The sequence below is a fragment of the Microtus oregoni genome, unplaced genomic scaffold (genome assembly GCF_018167655.1).
Source record: "Microtus oregoni isolate MIOR12 unplaced genomic scaffold, Mior012 000003F_ref0000135, whole genome shotgun sequence".
In the NCBI taxonomy this organism is placed as follows: Eukaryota; Metazoa; Chordata; class Mammalia; order Rodentia; family Cricetidae; genus Microtus; species Microtus oregoni.
This window is the reverse complement of record NW_024543062.1, coordinates 62,074,485-62,092,550: the sequence shown is the minus strand read 5'-3', so window position 1 is coordinate 62,092,550 and position 18,066 is coordinate 62,074,485. Positions and strand designations below refer to the sequence as shown.

Below are 18,066 nucleotides of genomic sequence, written 5' to 3'. Positions count from 1 at the left end.
CAGAAATGTGTTCTGTGAGCATAAAAAACACTAACTTTCATTATACATCTGATTGTTAAACTTAATTGCCCTTCTCACTCTGGAGACAAGAAACTAGGGATCTGCAGACTAGGGATTCCCACATACCTAACCCCTCCCAATCAAGTAAAACTTAAGTCTTTTAGTTCAATGTTCCAAACTATTGACTTCTGAGGCAAGATGAGTGTTCCTTTTTCGACACAGGTGGTCACTAAACAATTTGGGAAACAGCTGTACACCCTTCAAGTCAGATGAGTAGTTATGGGCCAAGGTAACTGCTGCACAAGAGGCAGTGTATTTGCTTTGAATATCTCAAGAAGCACACAGAGCACACATCTGGGTTACAAAAGCCCTTTTATAAAGCCATTTTAAAACAAAACAAACCAAAAGGTTTATAAAAGAAAAAGATACAGAAAATAACTTGCTTCATATGTCCCCCAAAAGAGAAAAAAAATAAAGGGGACAATGCCAACATGCTCAACAATAAGGATTCTTTTCCTTTTTTTCCTTTCTTTTTTTTTTTTTTAATACAAAATACAAGCAAAGGATACACGCACTTAAAACGAAGTTCAGAAGACAGCAGTCCTGGAAATCCTCCAATCAGAGCAAAGCAAGAGTTTCTTTTTGTTTATGTAGATACATACAGACTGATGAGAGATGTGAAAATGAAGAATCACATTAGACCATCACATGATTCTACCAATGCATGTTGCATCTGAAATTCACAAATATGGTCAACAAAAACATGTTCACTTCAACTTTAATTTAAATTAAAGAAAAAACTTTAAATAAAGTGGTTACATTCACACTTTAACTTCCTTAGTGCCATGCTGCCAATTTCAGCACTGCTAAGGTATTGCAGGAATGCCCAACCCTCTGATGTCTGATCATATGTCTAGCCACACTGCAACATGAGAAAAAAACGATGCCTGGCTCTCAGCCCACAGCCTAAGATAGGCTAGTTCTCTGACCCTTCCTGCTCAGAACATGAAAGATTAAGGACTAATATCGAGGAAGACTGGGAGTTTTTAGAACTGGCAAATGAAGTCTAATAGATGAATCAAGGCAAACAATTACTGAGATTGTGGCTGCTGCGTAACCCGGCAAGTCATGCCTTGCAGGAATGAAGCATGTATGCTGCAACATGTTCGTGGTAAACTGACTATGTAGAGCTCTTATTTACAGATCTTGTAACAAATACTTCCAGAGAAAAAAGGAAAAAAATTCACTAACTTCTAGAAGATAAAGGTTTAATTGCTAGACATTTACAAACACACACTCACACATACCCACACCCACACACTTCAGGATTTTATACATGTTATTTTTAGGGCATGACTGAGTACTATACTCCCCACCCCACCAAAAAAGGAAGGAAAAAAAATCCAATTTACCCTCCCCCCAAATCTAGAAAACCCTCCCTCACCCGATATACAAAGTGTCTGCACAACTGTGGTGCTCTACAGCCATATAGAGCATGCTCAAACAGATGTCACTGGTTCAGTTACTCATTGGCATGGCAACAGATAGGCATATGGGACCCCTCCCCATAGTGGTTATTACAATCAGCACCACTGTTAATTAGGCTTTAAACAAAAGTATAATGCATGGATTTGATATTCAGAATCATGTATTTTGTTCTCTAAGACAAAAGGAAAATGAGAGTGAAATAGGAACATGGCTACTGACAGCTTGACATCCCGATACTCAAAAAACAACGAACTCCCCATTATCAAGTAACTTAGCACTTCCTCCAGAGGGAAAAAGTGACAATACTCCACCCTCAAGAGCAACCAGTGGCTTTAACTTTCCCTACCCCCTAGTAGGAAGCCTGCACTGCTTGTTTTGACCTCTATCTACATACCATGAGGAACCTACCTTGGATTTTTTCCTACCCATTCACAGGCGGGAACTTTTTTTGTGTAGCTTCTGATGCTACAGGTAAAGAGAACTGTTCTAACAGGCACTCACTCCACAACACCAACAAGGCTTTCTGTTGCTTCTAAATTCTGCTCTTGTAGCAGCCCTAAACCTGAGTTTGTTTACATGATTCTCCTCTCTCAACCTGTAGGCCAAAAGTCCACTCGTCACCTGCATGTTCATAAAAATAAAAACCTATCTTAAAAAAGTGTCACCTGTCATGGTAGCAATATTCCCAGCAGTGTTAAGAGTGGAAGGGGTAGGAGGTCTCCCAGCCAGGCTACATAGTAAAACCATACTTAAAAGAAAAAGTCAAGCTTAGCTATTAAAAATCTTACTAGATTATAATCTCAAAATCCATTACTGATTGGTTATCTGGAAGAAAATGATATTTGAAACAGTACCAAATAGAAAATTGAAATAAAACTTGTTCTGAAAAAACAAACAAACAAATAGGAGTTTAAATGAAGCAGCCTGGGGTACACAAAATGCTGTGTTTTGTTTTCTAAAGAAAAGGCATTTGTAGAGGATTCTCTTACCAATCTAGAAGAAATATCCTACCATTAGTTTTTAAGGTTAATTCTGAGTGGGAGGTATTTAAAATATATCCTTTGGGTCCCCTCTCCAAATCTATTTGAGGTGGAGGGTTAAAAGCAGCAGTAAATACCACTGGGTGAGACAGAGGCTACCATTTCTGGTTGCGAAAGAGAAAGGCTTTAAAAAGAGCCTCAAGAGAACTAGAATGTAGTGTTAGTCAGCAGAGCTGCTGTAATCTGTTGGAGGTAAACCCAGAAGAGGTTAGGTAACAGACAAGCACCTTCAAATGAACATCCCCATTTCCTGAGCACTGCAAAGCAAGACAGTGAATACATTGCCACCTTACTATAGGCACACAGGGGAGAGAGAGAGAGAGAGAGAGAAAAAAGGACAGACAGTAAGCCACAGAGATGCAAAGGGCCAGTCATTAAGGGCTTATAGCTGTGACCTATCCAGATGTCTGTATTAGACCTAACTGCTAAGCACCTGCTTCCAGTTGAGTCACATTAAATGTCTTCCTATTTGCATGCATGATTTGAAGGAAGACCAGTGTTACAAACTAAAACAGTGAAAGCAAAGGTCATTCAGCGCCTGTGTGCTCACTTGAGAACCAATCAACCTAATCAGCCTGTGATTAGAAAATATACTTTTCAATCTAATTAATTAGCTAAACAAGAAGCCCAACAAAACAAGTAATCTACAAGACAGTATTGTTTCTCAATTATAGGTAGATAAAATCAAAGATGTTAAAACCCTGTCTCGAAAAACCAAAAAAAAAAAAAAATCAAAGATGTTAGTGCAGATTACTATACTAAAGAGACTTTAAAAATTGAGGCTAAAGTTGAAAGAGACCCTATCCACAAATTTTCATGAAACATAACCTAAGAAAAGCCCAAATATCACTAGGAATGTAAGACTGAGTTGTAAACCCCTAAAAGGGAGAGATGCCTGGTGGAAACGATGGTGAGTCTTCTCTTTGCTTAAGGATGGGTACCTGAGCAAGCCCACTAAAGCAAACAGATTATCTGTAATACCTCACTACACAGCTCACAACTACTCCATTACACAATACAATAATGCAACTGTTTATGTTCAAGTCTCTATTTTTGGCCATATTTAATACTCATTTATTAACAGTGCAGGGTTGAAATGACTCTCTGCCACTGGGTGTTTTATTTATTTATTTTATTTATTTTAAAGCAGATCTAAGAATGTTCTTTAAAGTGTCTTAAAAACCCGAGTAAAAATATTTCTTAAATAACCCTTTGTCTTAAGAATACCTATAAGAAAATGACATTGTCTGAGACAAACATGTCACTTAAAAAACACAAAAGCAGAATACTGAAGGAGCAAATTTAGCTTAAGTGCAGAAAAATATACAGAAATTAATTCCACTAAATCTTTAATTTAGTAATAGGACCCCTAAGTTTTGCTTCTATTGGTGCATGGGATCTGACTGTGGAGATCTATGTCCTGACGCTCTGTTAAAGTGTCTAGACTGTTATCAGTGGCACATCGGCACCCTAAAATACAGTTCACTCATCCTGTTGAGGCTCAGGCTCTTGCTGTGAGAAACACGAACAGAAAAGAGGGGTCAGAACAAGTAGTAAAACAATTCCACAGGACGGAAGCAGCATTTAACACACACTCCCATGCTGTCAGTAATGAAAACAGTATTCCACGGTTGAACTGCGAGATTCTGAAGTAGCAGGACAAAGTTGTGAGATGTATATCATAGTATGCTACTATGAAGAAAAGATTTAATATCAAAAGGAAATCAATTCTATCCCCAAACAAAACCAACAAGGTTCATGGGCCCTTGAAAACACATTTATAACATAAAAGAACTTCAATTACCTGTATTTATAAAAGATGAATCTCAATCCTTTGTATCTGAGCTTCACATTAACTCAAAACTTTATTTGCTTAAAACTCTAACATCATCAGCCTGTGAAGAAATGCTCCGTGAGGTGCACACTGATCTTGTCATCCAAATTCTAGAGAATCTTTAATTTTCTGATCATTGGTAAAACTCTATCCAAAAAACAGGATATATATCACCAATCACTGAAAACATGAATGAAATATGAAATTAAAAATGATTTTGGCTTCTGGTGGCCCATTTTTAAAAAGGACTGTTATTGAGACAAATGAACCACTGGCTCTTGAGTCTCTTTGAGAATAACATAGTACAAAATAAGAAAGCCCACATTTCCAGAAAAGCTTCAGGAAGCGTATTCCCTCCATACCCAGGAGATAATGTGAGTAGTCTGAGTTAACAGCCCAGAATTCATGTTCACCTCCCAACTGCCTCATCAGTTTAGAGTCATGATTCTTTGACATGTAAGCTCATGTTATATGATAACTGGTCTGTCAAAAGTACAGGAAAAGAAAGAACAATAATTTTCAACTAAAACCTTTCTAGTTTTTTTTGATTACTGTTTAAGTTGCTATTCTTTAGCAAAAAGCAAAGTTTCCATAGCATCCATCTCAAATCTTACTGCTTTACAGCCGTGGGATTCTTAACCTCCATTAAAAATACAAAGATGAAGCAGTCAACCCAGTGATTGACATGGCTTTCATTGGGAGAAGGGGAGGAAGGGATTGGCAAAGAAAAAAGACCATTAGACAAAATGGCAACTTAAACATTTCAACATACAATGGTTTTGAGAGTGAGATAAATATAGAGATAGATAGCTATAGAAAGAAACAATATTTTAGACAAATGAAATAGCACTGAAAGCCCATGAGTCAAGCCACAGCCCAAATGGTGTCCTACGTAGGTTTCCTTTTTTTGTTTTTTGAATAAAATCTCTCCCCAAACATCACTTTTAATCTTCCCCAGATGGGGCTTCATCTTCAGACCCTTCATCTCCAGACTTCTCAAGTGGGGGGCTTGCAGAAGTCTTCTTTTCTGGAGGGCTTTCTGCTTCTTCATCCTCTTCTTTGGGAGAAGGAGTTTTATCCTTTGATGCCTTTGAAGCTGTGGGGCGACCCACTTTTCCTTTGCCTTTCACTGGACTTGGCGTCACTGAAATACAGAAAGTAACAATTTGGAGACAGAGAAAAAAATGCCTTTGAAAAAAAATCAGCTACAGGAGCTACAAAGAGAGAGAGAGGGAGAGAGAGATGGCTCAGCGGTTTTCAATTCCCAGCACCCTCATAAAGACTTACAACTGCTTATAACTCCAACAACACAACACCTTCACACACATATGCATGCAGGCAAACACACCAATGCACACAAAATAAAAGTAAGGAAAGGATTAAAAACAGCTACAAAAAGTCTGTAAGTATAAAAAATAATCCCACCTCACTAAGAAACAGAGTTCGTAGAGAAAAATATATTACTCCTAAAGAGGATAATATAGCCGGGTGGTGGTGGCGCACGCCTTTAATCCCAGCACTCGGGAGGCAGAGGCAGGCAGATCTCAGTGAGTTCGAGACCAGCCTGGTCTACAAGAGCTAGTTCCAGGACAGGCTCCAAAACCACAGAGAAACCCTGTCTCGAAAAAACCAAAAAAAAAAAAAAAAAAAAAAAAAAAAAGAGGATAATATAACACTCAGAGCAGAAACTGGAACCAAATAGTTTTTGGACTTCCATCATCCTCTATAGTATGAAAAGTTTAAAACAAGAAATTCACAAATTATGTCTGCCAGAATAAAGCAAATATAGACTTCTAATTTAACAAACTAGCTCTAACTAGGAAAGTACCTGGCAGAACCCTTGAAAACTCAGAAGATAAATCCTTAGTATCAACAGTGGTTTTGTTTCTGTCAGCATTGTTTTACCCTGCCAGAACAGAAAGCCTTCCCTAACTGCTGGGACCAACCTCAAAGCAGTCAGCACTATGAGCACAGTGAGGAACACTATGCCTGACAGCCTAGCTCACAGGCTCTTTTTTTCTTCTTTTGAATATTCATTTTTATGCACACTGGTACTTTGTAGCATGCCAATATGAGGGTTACAGACAGTTGTGAGCTGCCATGTGAGTACTGGGAATTGATCCCAAGTCCTCTGGAAGAACAGTCAGTGCTCTTAATCACTGAGCCATTTTGCCAGCCCATTCTTTTTATTTTTTTCAAGATTTATTATTTTTAATTGTGTATGTATTTGCCTGTGTGTAGGTATGCACATGTGTGCAGGTGCCTAAAGTAGCCAGCAGTGGCAGCTAGGGTCACAGGTAGCTATTAGCCTCACGATGTTGCTGCAGAACTGAACTTAGCTTCTCTGGAAAACCAGTCATCATCTTAATCACTAAGCCATCTCTCCAGTAGTCTTGAAGGGACCAAAGACACATGTAAAAGCCCTTTGGGTTTCTATCAAATACAAGGCCAATGCTGAGGCCTAATGAAGAATCTGTGTTGAGAAAGTTTAGTCCTTAAAAATTTTAAAGGCAGAAATGTGTTTCTACTTTCATGGGCCTCACCTGTAGCCTTTAGTCTAGGTTTGGGCATTTTCTTTTCTTTTCTCTCAGGTTTGGACTTCTTAACCATCTTTTTGTTTTTCTTTTTTGAACTGCCATAATCACTATCATCATCGTCTTCCATTAGGAAATCTTCATCGCTGCCAGAATCTTCTGAGAGGAAAGAAGAATTTCAACGTCCAACTTAAATGTACACATCCTTCCAAGTGAACAAAGGGAAAGAGTGCTGAGAAAGACTTGATTCAACAAGGAGTTATAATACCAACTTGGCTGGAGCTGCCCTTGGCCCACTGTAGAATGGATATGGACACAAATACCTTAGAATAGGAAAAAAAAATCCTTTTGATTCAGGATTGGATAGATTTACTGGGTTAAAGGTATGTTCCATCACACCCAGCTGCACAGTTCTATCTTTTAACAGGTAGCATCTGCCTGATGCAAGGGACTGGATGCAAACATTTAGTATCTCAAAAAATATCAAAATAATCTACAATTGCAAATAAGTACCGGAACTGGAGATGAAGCTCAATTGACTGAGTACTTGCCTAGCGTGCACAAAGCCCTGGGTTAGAGCCTCACTTCTCCATAAAACTGGGAGAGGTAGTGCAGGCAGATCAGTTAGTTCAAAGGTCATCCTCAGCTACACAACTGAGGTCAACATGGGCTACAGGAGAGCCCGCCTAGACAAACGACTAAACAGTGGGTAACTGTACATACTCTCCTGGAAAGGTGTCTCATCATCATCTTCTGGCTCTTCCTCACTGCCAACATCTTCCAAGAGCATCTCTCGCTGCTTAGAAGCTGCTTTGGATGCTGCCTGTCGTTGCTGGCGTACATTTTTATGATCATCTTTTTCATCTTCACTGTCATCTGCAATATAAAAGTTACTGTGATACAACAATCAAAATATTTCACATCTGCGTACAGAGGATACAACAGCAGCTTAACTTCATTCAGAAAGGAATAAAACCCATCCTTAAAAAAATTCCTTAAAGTAGCACACGCCTTTAATCCCAGCATTTGCCACTGCTTCCACCCAGAGGCAGAGGTCGTCTGGTCCCAAGTTGTTACTGAGGGCCATGTTTGGGTCTGTGTAGCTGGGATCTGTGTCCTGTGTCACACCTCAGTGGGCCTTAGGGTTCATTGGAGATGAAATCAAAGACCATAATGAGTCAGCTCAGCCCTTTATTGACCCTATGAGAGCTGGCCCCTGCAATCAGGAGAGATGGCTGCACCCCTGTAAGGGTGAACTGAAACTGAGGGCACAGATAAAGGGGAGTGGACTTCTGTCCCCTCACCTGAGGCTAGTGGCCCCAGTAACCTGGACTGACCAGCTCAGCTACCACCCAGGCCCACAGCTGGACCTTGGGTTAGCCCACGCTAACATCTACTCCCCATCCCTCGCCCGCAGACCTGCTGAAGTAGGTGAAGGGACTGGTCCTGCAGAATACCCACAGGATCTCTAAGAGTTGATGCAGCCATAGGAAGTCTAAGAGAAGTTCTGGTGAGGACCCAGTGGTGATGGTGTATTAGAAATCATCTTGAACCAGACAATGACTCATTGCAATGAACATTGGCTAGTAAAGCTGATAGGACAAATGATGTGGGATTCCCCTCTGTATGCTGTGAATATCACTTGGGGCTAATAAAGTAACTGCCTCGGCCTGTTGATAGAGCAGAACTTAGGTAGGTGGGGAAAAACTAAACTGAATGCTGGGAGAAAGGAGGTAGAGTCAGAGAAAGCCATATAGCCCCAGAGATAGACACAGAACTTTTCCCAGTAAGCCACAGCCTCAAGGCAATACACAAATTAATGAAAATGGGTTAAATTAATATGTAAGAACTAGTCATTAAGAAAATAGAGCTAATAGGCCAAGCAGTGTTTTAAGTAACATAGTTTCTGTTGATTATTTGGGGCTGAGCAGCTGGGAACCAACAAATGGCCTTCTCCCACAACAGACAAAAGGCCATACTATGTGCAGATTGAGACCTCCAACGCCACCAGAACAAATGAGGATAGGTTGGCAAGGCAAGAAAGAAAGAGAAGCAAAGGGGTTTGTTGCTGTTTTATATTTTCATTGAGGGGCATTGCAGGGATGAGAGGAGGATATAGAGGGACTGGGAGGTGAAAGGAATTGGGATGCATGATATGAAACCTCAAAGAATCAATAAAGGAGCTAAAAATAAAATAATCCCGCAAAATATAGAGTACTAATGTTAAAAATAAACTTTAAATGTACTTTTGATATATAAAGCCCTGGGTGGCCTCAAAATTACAGAGACCTGTAGGCTTTTATCATCATGCCTGGCATAGGCATGTAGTTTTTTTTTTGATTTTTCAAGACAGGGTTTCTCCGTGGCTTTTGGTTCCTGTCCTGGAACTAGCTCTTGTAGACCAGGCTGGCCTCGAACTCACAGAGATCCGCCTGCCTCTGCCTCCCAAGTGCTGAGATTAAAGGCGTGCGCCACCACCTCCCGGCGGCATGTAGTTTTTTTAAAACTACAAAGCTGAATTAAACTATGAACACTTAAATTTATAATTGTTTAATCCTAAAATTATCAGTTACATGCTAACCTATGTTTACTGATTTTTAGAAGCCAAAGTGAGAAAAAAAAATATTTTAAAATAGAAGTGGGGGGCTGGAGAGATGGCTCAGAGGTTAAGAGCATTGCCTGCTCTACCAAAGGTCCTGAGTTCAATTCCCAGCAACCACATGGTGGCTCACAACCATCTGTAATGGGGTCTGGTGTCCTCTTCTGGCCAGCAGGCATACACACAGACAAAATATTGTATACATAATAAATAAATAAATATTTTTTTTAAAAAAAGAAGCGGTAAGGAGGCCTTCCAATTATCTCTATCCTAAGATAAAAAACACATAAACAACAATGCTAAATTACTCCTCCTTACAATGGATTGGGTGACCTTTTCAATTTAGAGACAGGCAGGGGAAAATTTTTAGAAGTACATTTAGATGAGTTGGCTAAAGATCCAAGGCCAAGCTCATAAAAATTATTTTCATATACTACAATAAATTGTTTCATCAATAGTTATTTAGTAAGGTAATTAAAGGCCAAGTTGCTTGCCTACCAGCTCTAGACTAAGTTTGATTTTGCCGGTCTCTACTTACAGCTCTTTACTGAACTTTTAGGCTTCCCTAAAGGTTTAGCTGTCATACTTCTTCTAAAACAGTTCCTGAAGCCTTGCATGGCCCATGTTTTTCTTCTGGGAAGAAAAACAAAAAAAAAAAGAGTCCAGGCAGTGTGGCACCTGACAGCCAAGGCTACACAAAGAAATCTTGTCTAGAAATGCTAAAAACAAAAAACCCCAAAACATAGCACCTTTTATTTATTCTTTGAGAATAAAAATATACATGAGATGCATTTGGTCCCATCTATTCCCTACTACTCAACTCTACCTCCCCTGGTTCACTCACAACACATATCTGTCCTAATTTTATGGTGTGCATGTGTTAATAAGCCAGTAAGACCAATAAGTGCTACTCATACATGAAATATATGAATGGGTGTGAGGCTTTCTAATAGACCATGGACAACCTACCAGTGGCCAATTTCTAGTAACTATTAACTGTCAAAGAGTTCCTCAACTATGGTTGGGGTCTTGTAAGGCTCTCCCCTTCGTGGTCAATATTACTATTTCTAGTGCCAGATCTCATCTAGGGACAATTAGAGAATAAAGTTGACTATGGCAGAGCCTAAACTAAACCAAGTTGGAAAGAGTTGTGCTTAATACAAGTACAGAGTCATGCATCTTGGAAGTATTAAAAATCTTAATAAAGAAATTTAAATTAGGGCTCACAAAGCAAATGAATGCCAAAGCACATTACATTATTTAATACAGATAGTACAATTTAAGTAGTAGGGAAGGCAAAACATGTCAATAGTTAATTTAGCAGGCTGTTGTCTACTTTTTATACTTTTCTTCAACAGCAGTCATGAAAAGGGACATTCAAGAAGACAAAGGAGGCATACTGGTTAAAATTAAAGTAGCCAGAAGCAATAAGGAATATAGAAAACTGTAAGCCACCAGACATAAGTGCTGGGAACGGAACTCAGGTTCTCTGTAAAAGCAGCCAGCACACTATATAACTGCTGAGCCATCTCTCGTCTTTCCATCATTTTTTGACAAGATCTTCTTATGCACCTGGCTGGCTTTGTACTTCACAGCAATTCTCCTGTCTCAGCATCTGGGATGCTGGTATCAAAGGCATATTCCACCATACTTGGTTCATATTAATTCTTTTAATTAAAAAATTTTACAGAGTATTTTTTCTATGGCTATTATTTCAAATAGCGTTTACTTAATTTGCTGTAATTTCTTTATTCCTATAAAAATACACAGCAGCTGGGCACATACCTTTAATCCCAGCATTGAAGAAACAGAGGCAGTTGTATCTCTTAAGAGTTTGAGGCCAGCCTCAAATAATGAGTTCCAGAACAGCCACGTTCACATAGTGAAACCCTGTTTCAAACAACTAAGTAAAATATTTTTAAAGATAGTTTCATTTTATTTTTTTATGTGAATTGGTGTTTTGCCTACATGTATGTCTGTATGAGGGTGTCAGGTTTCCTGGAACTGGAGTCATGGACAGATGTGAGGTACCAATGTAGGTGTTGGGAATTGAACCCTGGTCCCCTGGAAGAGCAGCTAGTGCTCTTAGCCACTATGCCATCTCGAAAGCCTCCAAAATAAAAAGGTTTTAACCTCAATTTTGCATGAAAATAACCTGTAGATGCTTAAAAAAGCAGTAAAGATGGAGAGTAAGGTTTACCTGGGTGAAGATAGAAATGGTCTTATAATTCCAGTACTTGAACTCAGAGATCCGCCTGCCTCTACTTCCTGATTGCTGGAATTAAGGCGTGCACCACCACTGCCTGGTCCCCAAAACTTCTTAATAAATGAAGAGTATGTAAATTATTCCTACTGCAGTAACCATAGTTTACCTGCTGAGTGAGAATCGTCCTTCTTAGTCTTCACATCTTTTTCTTCTGAATCTTCACTGTAAGGAAAAAACAAAAAGAAAATACTTGTTAAGACTTAGATCAAAGATCAGTGGGCAGAGTGGCTACACTTATAATTCTAGTAGTAAGGATGTTCAGACAAGAGGACTGACATCAATCAGTTCCCACCCATCGCAGGCTACGTAGTCTGTTTTAGGTCTGCCTGAACTAAAGAACAGGACCCTAAGCTGGGTGTAGTGGTACACACCTTTGATCCCAGCACTTAGTTGGCAGAGGCAGGAGGATCTCTGAGTTCATAGCCAGCATGATCTACAGGGTGAGTTCTAGGACACCCCACAGCTTGTTAAACAGAGAAATCCTATCTCAAAAAAAACCCAAAACGTTCAAACACAGATGCTAAGGAATGAAACTGCTTCATTATTATCTTCAGGGATGCTAGTGAATAGGTATGATTGTACTCCTCATGGAAAAATAAACTGAGTCAAGATTCAACCAGAAAGGGAATAAGTATCTTGAACAAACAAAAAGCCCAAAGGTCTAGCAAGGCTCCCAGTCTAATCATTCCCAGGGCCACAACAAACAAAATTCAGAAACAAAAGACAATGAAGGAAAGTTTATAAATCTAACTTATGACCAAGTGTATGATTTTTTACTGGCAATTTCAATGAGCAAAGTCAGGGAAAAGCTCAATTTTTTAAATTTTTTTCATTTATTTCTATTTTATGTACACTGGTGTTTTGCCATGGGTGTTGGGTTCCCTGAAACTTGAGTTATAGACAGTTATGAACTGCCATATGGGTATAGGGAATTGAACACAGGTACTCGGGAAGATTATTCAGTGCTCTTAACCAGTATGCCATCTCTCCAGGCCCCCAAAACTCAATTTTTAAGTACAAATGAATAGAAAACTCAACAAGACACTGTGTTACAGGTTTAAGATCAACCTAAAGGCTAGCCTGAGCTACACTCTTGAGATCCTGCCTGCCCCTGACCAAAAAACAAAGAAAAACTTTAGGCCAGATATAGACACTGATAAGATAATGTAAACAAACCACAAATGGTTCACATTTAAGGAAAACTGTAAGTGAATATGATTTAAAAAAAAAAAGAGATAGAGACATTTGTCTCTTAAAGGCATAATACTGAATTATTTTCTCAAAACTACATCTCTGTAATTTTCTACTAAAAACATTAGAAGTTAGGTATATAAACAAACAAAAACTATTTGGTAAATGAATACATTTATATTAATATTCTTTTTTCAGACAGGGTTTCTTTGTGTAGCTTTACAGCCTATCCTGGAACCTACTCCAGGCTGGCCTTGAACTATGAGATCTACCTCCTGCCTCTGCCTCCCAAGTGCTGGAATTAAAGGCGTGTACCACCACTGCCTGGCGTTTAATATCCTAAGAGTTTTTATTTTTTTTAAAATATGTGTATGGATACTTTGTCTGCACTTGTTTGTGCACCAAATGTGTGCCTGGTGGCCATCAAGACCAGAAGATGTCATTGGATCCCCTGAACCTAGGATTACATACAGTAACGAGCTGCTATGTGGATACCGGGAATGGACAGTGGGTATTCTAGAAGAATAGCCAGTGCTCTTAACCACTGAGTCATTTCTCCAGCCTCCATGAGTCTTAGACTGATGGTGAAAAGTGGAGTTTCCACCAGGTATGGTTCCAAAATCTGCTGGTCAATTTGCTTGTTAACCTCCTGGTAGAAGTGTTATGAGAACTAACAATGTACATAAAGCACAATACAGCCTGACACTAATATTCTTTCTTCTCCTTCTTCATCATCATGTCTTAAAAGTTCATCACCACCATCCTCATCAAGTCTTAAAGTTATATACTAAGAAATGTGTGTGTTCACTTTGAAAACCAGGAGAAAAATTCTATCATCCTTTTCTCAATGTAGTTATGTTATGGTTAAATTGCAATTTATGTGAACACATTTGTAAAACTAAGGGGAAAAGTTTGAAGATGAATAGCTCAGTTGCAGAATGTTCGCCCAGCACAAGTAAGGTTCTGGATCCATTCTTAGCACAAGAAAAAATAAATTAAAAAATTAAAAGGAGAGGCAAAGTATCTAAAATGATTACTTGAACAATAAAGACTCATCTTGAGAGTAAAATTTAACAGAGTTCAAAGCTTAGAATTCCACAAGGTTTAGTTATGGTTCTGCTATTGATCACCACAATGAAGTGTCAATACCAACTTTAGATAACAAATTACAAACTTAAAACATTCTTTTGGCTCATGCTCTTAAATTTGAGGAAGCAGCAAAAAAAAAAAAAAAAGATTTCCTGGATGGAGATCACTTCCTGTTCAGACCAAGTTTCTTCTGGAGAAAAGGCTGACCCACAAGCCTAGAAGCATGGCCTACACGGTATGAACACAGACTGCATATAGAAGCTTCACCCAGTTAGAGCTCACAAATTGCCTTCATTTTGGAGCTCTGACACTGCAACTAGGAAGATAAAAACAATGATGCCTCCTACCTGTCTTCTTGTGAATTCTTTCCAGATCGCCTTTTATTTTTAGCTTCGCGGGGAGATGACCGAATTTTCTTAGCAGGAGGGCCTGAATCTCTTCCATAATCTTCATCTAAACAAGCAATTTTTCAAATATGGTTAATTAGATTATGATGTTTACATGCTGAAATCACACATTACTCCTCATGCTATTTAAATAAATGGGACCCGATTTCCCTCATGGTTTAATTAAAGGGAGAAGGGGAGTTAGAGATGGCTCAGTGGTTAAGAGCACATACTAGTTTGACTCCCAGCACCCATATAGGGCCCCACAACTCTAGTTCCAGAGGATCTAATGCCCTCTTCTGGCCTCTACAAACACCAGGCATGCATGTGGTACACAGATGTACATGAAGGCAAAACAAACAAACAAAAAGTACTCTTAAAAAATCGGGGATTTTGGGTGGTAGTAGTGCATGCCTTTAGTTCCAGCACTTGGGAGGCAGAGGCAGGTGGATCTCTTGTGAGTTCAAGACCAGCCTGGTTTACAAGAGCTAGTTCCAGGACAGATACCAAAGCTACAGAGAAACCTTGTCTCAAAAAATAAAATAAAAAAATTGGGGCTTTGCCAAGTGGTAATAGTGCACCCCCTTTAATCTCAGCACTTGGGAGGCAGAGGCAGGTGGATCTCTGTGACTGTGAGTTCAAGGCTAGCCTGGTCTACAGGCGAGTTCCAGAACAGGCTCCAAAGTTGCAGAGAAACCCTGTCTTGAAAAATCAAAAATGACCCCTCTACCACATTAAAAGAACAAAACAAAAAAACCACCAAAGCTAGAAATATTTATTATCTAACATGCAGGAGGCTGAGATCTATTTCTCCAGTACCACAAAAACAAATAATTAAAAGAGGGCCAGCAAGATGGCTTAGAACTTAAAAGCACTTGGCTGCATAAGCCTGAAACCTGATTTAGATACCTGGAAGCCATGGTAGGAGAGAACTCACTCCCAAAAGTTTTCTCCTGCTCTTCCTTTGTGCCCACACTCATACATACATATCACACACACATACACACAACTGAAAACTATTTTAATCCCATTTCACATATTATCTAGTTCTTATATACACACCTTATACAGTTATACCATAGCTTGTCATTTAATATCATTTCCATTTAGTTTATGATTTCCCCGTGTTTCAACATCTTCATAATTACTTAAAATTATAGTAATAGTTTTATTATAAACATCTTAAAAAGAACCTAAGATCTACAATCATAACATAATGTTGTGATCAAGCAAATTATTCTTAAACTGAAATAACAAATATATAATATACCCTGGATACCTAAAACTTTAGTCTTCTGGGACTTCAGCAATTCTTAAATTGCTGGATTCATTATGAATTCCTTAGCAGAATATCCTAACCATTATCAGCAATATTTATTTTAATTATGTGCTTGTGTAGGTTGTATGTGTAATGCTGTTTGTATGTGGTTATGTGCACATGAGCTAATGGATGTTGAGAACTGAACTTAGGTCCTCTGCAACAGCAGTATATTTAACTAGTGTACCATCTTCTGCTTTTAAAAAATAACAAAACAAAAACAAAAACAACATCAAGCATGCCTATGCCTACATGCCTTTAATCGCAGCACTCAGGAAGCAGAGGTAGGCAGATCTCTGTGAGTTTGAGGTGAGCCTGGTCTACAGAGTGAATTCCAGAACAGCCAAGACTACACAGAGAAACCTGTCTTGAAAAATCAAAAATGACCCCTCTACCACATTAAAAGAACAAAACAAAAAACCACCAAACATTTATAGTGTGTGTGGGCATGCCTGCCAGGTTGTGCATGTACAAGACAGGACAACTTGCGGGAACTGGTTCTCTCCTTCCACCATTTGTATTCTGGAGATCAAATTCAAGTTGTCTTTGCCTGCTGAATCATATATTGCTGTTCCTTAACTACATTTTAAAAAGATGAAAATCAAAAAGAAAAAAGGTCAAAACAGCTACATGTCAACTAAGGGACATAAGTATCAACTATGCTTCAGTTTCCTTAGCTGTAAAATGAAACCGAAAATTCCTAACAGTATTGCTCCAAAAAACAACCTATTAAATAAATATATACATTTAGAACAGTTCCTGGCAAGTAGCACAAGTAATTGATTTTGGTATTACTTCAGAGACAGAATTATATATATATATTATATAGTTTTTAATTCTTCTACATATCTTCCAAGCCTTCCTAAAGGGTACATTATTAAAGCCACTGGTTGGTCTTCCAGCACCCATACAGCAGCTAAAATGGCAATAAGTTCAGTTTCAGGATCTGATCAGGATGGCACACAGTTGGTACTCAGGCGCAAACACAGGCAAACACTCAAAACACAAAATAAAATATTCAAGTAAAATAAGGTAATAAAAAGACCCATCTAACTTCATTATACAAACAGCAAAAATTCTTAGGCACAGATTTTACTGTGATAATAATTGCAACAATAGCACAATTTTCTTGTTTTTGAATCAGGGTCTTGCAATATCACAGTTGGTCTAAAATTTCTGGGTTCATGTGCTCTGTCTCAGGTTCCTATCTGCTCATACTACTGGGCTTAGCTAGCAGTGGGTATTTTATATAAATAAATACTGCAAATTACTGGACATTTAACCTTTGGATTCTAAAACCAGGTAAGAAAAAAAATCAGGTGTTTATTTCAATGATTTACAGAAAAAGCTAAGCGCCAGACATAGTGGCACACACCTTCAACCCTACAATTGTGAGGCAAGAGCATTTGAGTTCAAGGACAATAACAGACCTTATCTCTAGGAAAATGGGCAAGTTCACATTGTTGTTGTTGTTTTTTTTTTTTTTTTTTTTTCGAGACAGGGTTTCTCCGTGGCTTTGGTTCCTGTTCTGGAACTAGCTCTTGTAGACCAGGCTGGCCTCGAACTCACAGAGATCCACCTGCCTCTGCCTCCCGAGTGCTGGGATTAAAGGCGTGCGCCACCACCGCCCGGCTCACATTGTTTTGACACAGATCACTGGGTACTTTTAAATAAGAGACCTTTAAAGCATGACAGAAGGCACATAAACTGACAGTTCGGTCAGTACAGCAAGACTGTAGAAATACAAACATACCTGCATCATCTGATTCCTGAAACTGTGAGTAATCCACGACCTTTCTATTTCTGCAGAAAAAGACAAATATAGGTAATTTAAAAAAAAGTATGACTTCTAAGACACCAGAATACACATTTTAGTTTTACAAACAGTAGTTCTCAGGCCAGGGATGCATGCCTTTAATTCTAGTTCTTGGGAGAGAAAGGCAGGCAGATCTATATGAATTTGAAGCCAGGCAAACTCTGTGAGACCCTGCCTCAAAACATCAATAACAGAAATCCAAACAAACAGACAAAACCAACTCTCCAACTTCTACCACTTACTTACCTCAGTGACAGCTTAAACACTGTTCTTCCCAAGCTTTACACTTCCTACCTTCCCAAGAACAGAACAGGAAACCAGGGCCACTCACCACACATGTTCATTATACAGACATTCCAAATACATCTATTATACACTGATGCGGAAACAATCTTGTACACTGTAAATATGTATTACTCTCACTGGTTATATCCGTGCAGGAAGGGATTGGGCAGGAGAACCAGACTAGGATGCTGGGTACAAGGGTGGAGTGTGAGGAATCACC

General features: G+C 38.9%; 1 protein-coding gene across 3 annotated transcripts in view; it reads right to left on the bottom strand.

The window, feature by feature from the left end:
- Positions 1-355: 355 nt before the first annotated feature.
- The window catches only part of Nucks1 (nuclear casein kinase and cyclin dependent kinase substrate 1), a 29,839-nt gene continuing 12,128 nt past the window's right edge, over positions 356-18,066 (bottom strand). The window contains exons 2-8 of one of the 3 annotated variants that reach the window (XR_005974023.1): positions 17,499-17,548; positions 14,389-14,494; positions 11,868-11,923; positions 7,620-7,772; positions 6,906-7,055; positions 4,333-5,506; positions 356-665 (exon numbers count right to left, since the gene is read on the bottom strand). Coding sequence is in view for 2 of the 3 variants with exons in the window: in XM_041648014.1 (XP_041503948.1) it covers positions 5,307-5,506; positions 6,906-7,055; positions 7,620-7,772; positions 11,868-11,923; positions 14,389-14,494; positions 17,499-17,548 (715 nt within the window). In the remaining variant the exon portion in view is untranslated. Of the gene's footprint in view, positions 5,507-6,905; positions 7,056-7,619; positions 7,773-11,867; positions 11,924-14,388; positions 14,495-17,498; positions 17,549-18,066 lie in introns of all 3 variants that reach the window. The other 2 variants (XM_041648015.1, XM_041648014.1) reach the window with 2 other exon arrangements.